Below are 9,606 nucleotides of genomic sequence, written 5' to 3' on the forward strand. Positions count from 1 at the left end.
ACAAGAATAAATGCATTACATGGTACCAATGGGAAAAAGTTGCAGAAGGTAATGGAAAGGAATATATTAAAAAAATTGAAAAAAAGGGAAGAGTTGATGATCTTTACAGCAGCTTTTCAAAATCTTTACCTTCATTTCTTTGGCATTATTTTATTAAACAGAAACAATCAATTACATATTGTGATATAAGATCCAACTTCAAAGTAATCCAGACACAGCCGTTCTTCAAGTGGATTTTGCTGAAAATTTTTCAACTTTGTGGCAAGATGAAGTGCAGTCAGCACATTGGCACAAGAAGCAAGTTACTATTTTTACTGCTGTATTTTGGTACCAAAATTCATGCTCATCAGCTGTCATAGTTTCAGATGATTTAAGCCATTCAAAAGAATCTATTCTTGTATTTGTTCATAGTTTATTATCTAAGCATATTGAATCAAGTGTTAAAATACTACAGGTTTGGACAGATGGGCCAAGCAATCAATTTAAAAATCGTTTTATTGCATCAGCAATACCCTGGTTGGAAGAACAGCATGGTTTAAAATTATTCTGGAACTTTTTCGCTGCTTCTCATGGGAAAGGACCAGTAAATGCTATTGGTAGGACCGTTAAAAGAATAGCAACGCAAAAAATAATCCAGAGAAAATGTATGATAACTGATGCCATAACTTTTCATGAAGCTGTTAAAAATGAGACTAATTTCAATGTCTATTTTGTTTCTATGGAAGATATTATAAATACAATAAAAAAATTTAAAATTGATGAGTTATTTACAAAAGCACCAGCAAAACCAGGAATATTTGCAGCGCACCTAATTCAAAACAATAATGGTAAAATAGAAATGCGACCCTATTCAAGTGCCAAGTATTTAGTGAAACAACTTACGTCTTCAGACGAAATCACCAAAAAACTTTAAAACGTTGTATATATGACAGCAATATAATATGGACGCGATTTGACACTGATATAGTATGGGCGTGTTCGGAAGATTGATATGTAAAAACTATTTTTATGAAGATGTAATTATATATTTGTCTAATACTTCTCTACTTAGTTTTAAATTTATTAAAAACAGCCCATTTACCTGGTTTATAATTACCCAAATGTGTCTGGTCACGCTGTGACCTTTACCATTAGTTAATTAAAAGTGCACCTGTTTGAAATTTAATTAAATAAATGTTATTTAGCTATAAAACTTGTAAGAGTAATGTCTAAACTTTTTGCTTAATGCCAAGTTAATAATTCAGTTCATCTATATTAGCTGAATGGCGATGTTGATCTAAAAACTAAAAAACAGTGAGAAAATTTTGGTCATGCTGTGACGTTTTATATTTTCTCGCATGAATAAGAGGCTAATATATCCACCCTAATTTTTTTTCTTGTTTTTTGTAGCACCTTTTATGAGCTAACAAAATAGCAAAACAAAATCTTTTTATATCTATTTAATTATAAAATATTGAAGGCAAAAGGCAAAAAAAAGACGGTTGTCATGCTGTGACGGTCGTGGAATTGCTCTCTCTCTCTCTCTCTCTCTCTCTCTATATATATATATATATATATATATGTACGTGAGTGTGTGTGTGGTAGAGGGTGAGGTGTTTTTATTTTTCTAAACCTGAAATTGAAAAACTTTAAAACTATTTATTTTTATAATATTAGCATTTTCATGTACAGTTAGCCGCTATAGAGCGTAACTACTGTATAAATCATAGGGTTCGTCCTTTTTTAGTTGTTCTGTAAATCAGTTTAGAAAAATCGTACATTTGTTTGCACAATATCATCACATCATCAGTAGGGAGTAACTTGTAAATCAAATTCTATAAGTTTTAAACAGCACGATTGATAAACCACAACAAAATATTACAAAACATACTTGGCTTCACTTATTTTGTTAAATAATAAACTTTTCGTCAAAACTAATAGCAAATCGCAAAGATAAAGTTAGTTAAAATAACCGTTTTTATACTAGTAAACTTTTTTTCTTCATTTTAATCCTAAATTCATTATTTTCCTTTTAAGTTGGTTTATTTTTTCCTAAAGTTTCAAGACAAACAAACAAAACGTAATTTGATATCAAGAACCAGATTAACTGATCGCGCTTATTTTTATCGAAAACATTTTAATCAAATCGAAAAATCAGCCATTTGGTAAATAATATGGTTGCGTCATCTCTACGTAATTTTCATTTCACCTGGCTCCGTCTTCTCGCCAACTTTTCTCCAATACAGTTTCATTTTTTATTATATAAACCGTTTGATTTCAAGAAAATGGTAAATTTTTTTGACTTTCTTTGTAGATATCTTTATCTTTATATTAAAGATTAATACTGAAAAAATCAACGTTTTTATAGCTGAAGTTCTTTCTTAAGGATTTGTTTTAGTAATTATGATCTAATTTGAAAATTTACGCACGCGCATCGTTACATACAGATATACTTTACTACAGATATACGTTTTATATACAGATATACTTTACTGCCGATATACTACATACAGATATAATTAACACCCAAGTACTGTGAAATATCTTATGACCTCACATAAAAGGCTATAAAACTCAAAAAATTTCAACTTAGTTATCCCTATGCGCACATCACTGGTGACTAAATACTGCTTAGTGGTGATTGAGTGACGATCATCAGTCATCGCAACTCAATCACCACTCGATTGCCGCGAATACATGATGAAGTTTAACGTAAAATTCAAACATTTAGATGAGATTTTGCCAGACTATGTTGCGTTAAAAAAGTTAATAAATAGTTCTGCGCATGCTTAACGCATGCGCAGTATGGTTAAAAAGCGTTTGTTAGGGAATGAAATTAGACGTTTTAAAAGTTGCATCATTTCATTAGGGTATGTAAAATATTAAAAACTAGTTTATACTTTATATTAAAAATGGCTGCCCATGTTAACTCTGTTGATGATGTTAAGTTCTGATGGCATAATTAAGTTTTTTAAATCACAACGTATCGCTTTCTTGAATTATGCTAAAAAATTTGAACTTTGTGGAATGTGTTCATTTGAAAATAACATCAAAATATACCTAATAATATGTATATTAATTAGTATAATATTATTTTAGATTAACTTTTTTAAAAAAAGGTGTTAAAAAAAGCTGTCATTATTCTGCGCACGCGCAGATTTCACAGTAAAGAAACTTTTTTAACGATTAAGGGGCTGTTCATATGAAAAGCGGGCTGGCTCATTTGCAGCGCTAGCCCGTTTACCGAGATCTCGACGTCACCCTTATTTCAACTTAATTTTATTTTGCGTTTACATGATTAAGAGAGCTAGCCTGGAAAGTGAGATCTCACTGTTCTTTCCGAGATCTCGGCAAACGGGCTAGCCTTTATCCATATAAACAGCCCCTAACTTTTTTAACGCAACAACAACTTAATTCAAACGTAATGGTGATAGTTTCGTGTAATCAATAACACGAAGTAATAGCAGAAAACATGCGCAAGAACTGTATGGAAAATTAAACTGAATAATGATGTAATATGTTTTGGAAAATCACCAGAGTTTACTCTTATTATAAATTTTGATAAAACTCAAATATAAAATAGTAAAAAAATATTACTATTTACCTATATTATGTAGTAAACCAATAAGTTTCATATACAAACCAATAAGTTTCATATACAATTGTTTTATGTTATGGTGAAGGAAAACCTACAATTCTTGGAGATTACCTTAAAGAATTTGTTGCTGAACTAAAAGTCCTTTATTTGGATGGAAATGAAGACTTAAAGTTGATGATTAAGGCATTCGTATATGATGAACCAGCAAGAGCATCTTTAAAATGTATAAAATCGTTTAGTGGATGTGACAGCTGTAAAAGATATGATGAACATGTTGAATATTATAATGGAATGAGATTAACAGGTACTAATTCTTTAATTCAAGATGATAAAATACTTAAGGCAGAACGTTATTCAGAGCACCAGATTGGTAAATAAACATTATCTAAATGGTATAATTAAAAATAAGTCCAATGGTGACTGGATTTATTCTTAATTATATGCATTTAGTTTGCCTTGGTGTTACAAAAAAGCTCTTGAAGAATTATATTACCACTTTAGGTTCTACTTTAAAGAGCAAAATTTCTTCAGAATTACTTGAAATACAAAAATGTATACCATCAGACTTTCAAGGTCGGCCAAGAAGTGTGGAAGAATTTTCAGATTTTAAAGCAACTGAATTTCATTTTTTATTATTATTATTATATGCAGGAATTGTTGTCATGAAAGGCAAAATGCAACATGATGAGAATAAAATTTTATTGGATTTATTAGTTGCTATGCATATTCTTTTATCTAAGGCAATGGTTAAAAATTACTCAATGGTTTGTTATTCTAAGGATTTGTTAAGATGATTTTCAAAAGTATCTAAAATATATTTTAAAATCACTTTTACACACACACACACACACACACACACACACAGCGTTCTTTATAACATTATTTAATTTCTATTGCTTTTGTACTGCTGCAAGTGTGACAGGTAGTATATGATGCACTTGTGTTACACTCAATGTTCACTGTTGAGTTGGCAGAGTATTTAACCAAATATTGAAAAGTAAATGTTGTTCACTCTATGGATCCAGAAATTTCCAGGCGGGGTAAGGTCCCAGGAAATATGAAAGTCTGAATTCCTAAAATAAACTAGTTTAAACTTTCTTTTAACTTCTCAAGACGTCAATTTCTCATCTGTGTAGCTACTTTACTTGCTATATTCAAGTTACTTTTCTTTTCTAATCTTTTAGATAATCTGGTGGAAGGGGGGATGCATGCCCCTAGATACTTCACTGATTAATATGACTATTCTAAAGTTAATCATGAGTATATTTTATATATTATATAATTATAAGTAAGAAATTATAATTACAGGTGGCAGTTTTAGCTCATGCTTGTGGCAATCACCCAAAAAAATCAAAAGTCAGCATCCCGACTCCAAAAATGCTCCACATTTTTATCGGAGATTGGTTACAGCAAGCTGGTCTGTTCAGTATCGATGCTGAGAAAAAAAGAATTGAAAATCATAATAAAATGTTATAAAAACTTTGTTCTTATCTGTTTGTCTTTTACTATTTTTTTGTAACCATATTAAATTAAGAAATGTAATTTAATAATATAAATTGCAACACCCTTGGTATTGTTTTTATTTTAAATTTAAAAATTGACTTCCAACTTCTGTTAATTGGTGTATGATGCATTCACTCTAAATCCATTTGGCGTCTAGATATTTTTTATCAGTGATTGACAGTGGCAGAAAAAATTATCACTGTTTTAATGACTTATATATGAATTATTAGAAATTTAGAATGCCATAAATCATTAATGAGCATTAGGTTTACAGATAACCAGTGAATAAATACTCAATTGTAACTAAATCAATAGGGAATTGGTGTTAAATCAATGGTGATTATCACTGCTTATCGACTACTGATAAGTCACTACGCAAACACTGGTGATCAAAAATTTACAGATACACCAGTGAATAAGCACCTAATCACAACTAACAATATGTGTTGAATCACTACTAAATTACCAGTGACATACGCATAGGGTAAAATTTGTAATAGTCACTTATAGGGTTTTGTGAAATTCAAATCAAAAACCTTAAATTCAAATAAATGCATTATTATTTGTCGTTATTATTATTGTCATTATTATTATTATCATTATTATTTTTGTTATTATTATAATTATTGTTATTATTATTATTATTATTATTTTTATTATTATGATTATCATTATTATTATAATTATTATTATTATTATTATTATTATCATTATTATTTTTATTATTATGATTATCATTATTATTATTATTATTATTATTATTACTTTTGTTGTTATTGTTAAAATAATTATTATTATTATTACTATCTTTATTATTATTATTATTATTGTTATTATTATTGCTATTATTAGTTATTATTATTGTTATTATTATCATTATAATTATCATTTATTATATTTTTACTTTAAATGGAGTCACTTGCATAACAATGTTTTTTTTTAAGTATTTAAAAAATGGGTTAAAAGTATTCATCTCAATTAGTTGAACAGATTTAAATATTCGGTTTAAAGCTTCTTAAGAGTTTTTCAAAGTGTTTTGATGAGGATGGAACAAATGCACTTAAGGCTCTTAAAATAGAAAATTTATAAGCTTAAACCACATTTTCATTAAAATGCTGTGAATTACACAAGAAATGCTTCGAGAAGCAGGATAAAGGTTCATTGAATTCGTTGAGGGCTTTTGAGAGTTTATAGAACTGTTTGTCCTCATTGTCAATGCTAGTTTAATGGATATTGACATTACAAAAATGTAAAAGCTAGAAAAGTTAGTAATAGTTTGAATTGACTTTCTAAAATTTTATGGTTGCATTTTCCGCGGTTGATTTTATTTAAAAGTACTACCAAAATGAAATTTAAGGGCAAGTAAATATTAATAGGGAGAAATTAATTAAAAGGGAAAAGTTGAAAGAAGTAAATAAAAAATTTTCAATTTATTTAAAATAAATATTTCTTTAGGTTTTATCGAATTCTCCTCATTGTCAAAAATGGCTGGCTAAAAGAAAAAGAACTATTATTGCATTTTCAATTCAAAGTTTAATTCTGGGTATGGAATACAGCCTCACATTCTTAACTCTATGGCTGTACATTAAAGAAATGATAAATACAAATAAACCAAAGTTTTATTATACCCTGGTATCTGTATCATATTTACTTTCTTCGACAATTACCACTCCGTTAATTGGGAGAATAGTTGACAGCACACGCCAAGTTCACGTTACGTTTGTGTTATGCAACTTATGCTTAATCGTTGGAAATTTAGCATACAGCCTTCATTTTTCTCCCTGGTTTTTAGTTCTGGGGAGATTTTTATCAGGTTGTGCTGGTTTAAGATCGGTTATGTGCGGAGAAATCGTTCGATGTTATCAAGCAAGTGAAGTTATTTTTCAATTATCACTGTCATCCATTACATATAACGCTGGATTTATTTTAGGTCCCGGCGTTACCTTTATGTTCTCCAACATAAACTTTAATCTAGGGTATTGGCACTTAAAGACTGTCAATTTTATTGGAGTTTTCATGGCCTTTTTATGCATCATTATGGAAGTTTTAACTTTAACCATGGTTCACGATTTGTCAAAAGAGTTTGACTTAAAGCGAAATGAAGAAAAGAAATTAGAACCATCTAACTATGAGGGAGCTAATCACACCACATTTTACCAGCAATCTGATGAAAAGTTACCTTTAGTTGGTTTTAATAAACAAAAGGAACTTCAAATTAATGTCACTTCATCGTCAACTCATTTCAGCATCTTGAATATTTTAAAAGTTTTGTTTACGTCAATCGACTCTGCATTGATGCTGTTTTGCACGTTTTTTGTTATATTTTTCCTTGTCACTTTTGACATGTGGTTGCCGTTGCTTGTTGTTGAGACAATGCATTTGTCTATTTTAGAACTGAATGTTTGTGTTTTCGGCACAGGAGCGACCAGTGTAGTTATTTTGCTGCTGTACATGTGTAAACCCTTGTCAGAAAACAAGTTTTTTGCAGCAGTTTTAGTTGGTTTTGGTGGTCTTTGCATTGTGGATGCGAGTTTCATTGTTTTAAAGTATACAAGAACCAAAGTCTTGAATATATTACTAGGAATAACGTATATGATATGTTTCGCAGGAGCAGGAATTATTCCGGATGTATACCTCACAAATACTTTAGCCAGACTTGTCAATTCAAAGGTGCAAACATTCGTTGACGGTATTCGCAATTCGATGTATTCTGCCGGTGCCCTATTGGCACTGTCCAGCGCTGCGTTTACTTTTGATTATTTGGAAGTTTTTGCTTCGGTGTATATGGCGTTGACTTTACTCTGTGTTTATTTGCTTATTATAAGAAGAAAGTATTTGTTAAATCCGAAGTTGATAATTTGATGTGAATTTTGTTATTTTAAAGTTTTATATTTTCAAATGATTTTAGGCTTTTTTGTTGCTGATTGTTGTTGCGTTTTGGAATTGAAATGTGTGAACATATTTCGTGTGAACGTGTGAACAATCTGAATATATTTCGAACACTAAATATTAAACTTCGGAAGTGTTACGCAAATAAAAAAAAATTCTTTCGAAGAACAAAAGTTTTTAAAAGGTTGAGTTAAGACAGCAAAACGTAATGCTAATCTTAAAATTAAACTTAAAAGAAGTTTGGTGCGATTGGCAAAGAATACTTTTTTTTTAACAAGTTAGGGCATGTAACAGAATGTAAGGGATATTTTCCAAATATATCAGTGAATATTTATATTCACAAATATTTCTTTTACGTACTTAATGCCTCTTACGTACCTTAATTACTTTCACGTACTTAATGCCTCGTACGTACCTTAATTTCTTTTACGTACTTAATGCCTCGTACGTACCTTAATTTCTTTTACGTACTTAATGCCTCGTACGTACCTTAATTTCTTTTACGTACTTAATGCCTCGTACGTACCTTAATTTCTTTTACGTACTTAATGCCTCTTACGTACCTTAATTTCTTTTACGTACTTAATGCCTCTTACGTACCTTAATTTCTCTTACGTACTTAATGCCTCTTACGTACCTTAATTTCTCTTACGTACTTAATGACTCTTACGTACCTTAGTTTCTCTTACGTACTTAATGACTCTTACGTACTTTAATTACTAGTAATAACTACTATTAATTTGTCCTTTGATTTCTAGTAAAGCCATCACAAAACTGTTTAAGGGGTTGTTCTCCGATAAACCTCTTGAAAACAATTAAAGTTATATTTTCAATAAAAATTAGTTTATTAGCTATTCTAAACAAAAATTAGAAAACTAAGCATAAGAAAAAAAAAAAGCCTTGTTTGCCTCAACATTTTATGAAAAATAAAGGCTTTAAAGCATGATTTTTCAAAAATGAAAACTGATACCTATTTCAAAAACTGATATGTAATTTTAATATGATTACAAAACTAATTTGTCGAACAATTAGTTAAAGCCTCACTGTTTCAGAATATATTGACTCGTAAACTAAGACTACTAGGACTTGCGGATTCTGGGACATTGATACTTTTCCATACTTAAGGAATTCAAGATGGCGTCGTGTTTTTTTTAATTTTCTGCAATCATGAATTGTGCATTGTGATTTATAGAAATACCGCATCAGTATTTTTATAATATTGTGATTTGCTATAGTTAAGGTTTTCAGTATGACATCGTGTTCTGAGTTTATATTTAATCATCATGTCCGAAGAGTTTTATAATTAAAAGGTTGGCTTAAAATTCCATCCGAGTTTCGCAAACAGATGGGAGCAAATGTCGTCGTAAAATCTTTTCTTGTCAATGGTTTTTAAAACTGAAAAATCTTCTGCACGACAAGGATGACCTCTATTTTGGAGCAGTTGAAACAAAATGTACTGAGCGTTCATGAAACTTTTTCTTTTTAATTCTTTCGGTTTGTCTTTTCCATACACCAGATCGTATAAGAAAGACAAATCTTTGAAATCTTTGATGAGCTGTTCTTCGAGGTATTCTATATCGTCTCGCTTACCGGCAAGCACGTAATAGATATAGTTGACATTTTCATAATGGTTTGTA

General features: G+C 30.0%; 1 protein-coding gene across 7 annotated transcripts; it reads left to right on the forward strand.

Annotated features, from left to right (window-relative positions):
- The first annotated feature begins 2,017 nt into the window (after window positions 1–2,017).
- Window positions 2,018–7,982, forward strand: LOC145189365 (uncharacterized). 7 transcript variants are annotated; one of them, XR_016452317.1, is made up of 3 exons: window positions 2,018–2,267; window positions 4,886–6,438; window positions 6,536–6,667. XR_016452317.1 is itself a non-coding variant. In XM_090086745.1 (2 exons), the coding sequence occupies exons 1-2, from the start codon at window positions 2,154–2,156 to the stop codon at window positions 7,940–7,942; spliced, it is 1,521 nt and encodes a 506-aa protein (XP_089942871.1). In that variant the 5' UTR covers window positions 2,116–2,153; the 3' UTR covers window positions 7,943–7,982. The 7 variants fall into 7 exon arrangements, 5 of the variants coding, with proteins under 5 accessions (XP_089942871.1, XP_089942876.1, XP_089942875.1 ...); XR_016452318.1 differs by lacking the exon at window positions 2,018–2,267 and adding an exon at window positions 3,307–3,881; XM_090086745.1 differs by lacking the exon at window positions 4,886–6,438 and having other exon boundaries at window positions 2,116–2,267; window positions 6,536–7,982.
- The last annotated feature ends 1,624 nt before the right edge of the window (window positions 7,983–9,606 follow it).

Source organism: Hydra viridissima, unplaced genomic scaffold (assembly GCF_058129835.1).
Source record: "Hydra viridissima isolate aposymbiotic clone 2 unplaced genomic scaffold, HvirCarnegie_v1 scaffold_5, whole genome shotgun sequence".
Taxonomy (NCBI): Eukaryota; Metazoa; Cnidaria; class Hydrozoa; order Anthoathecata; family Hydridae; genus Hydra; species Hydra viridissima.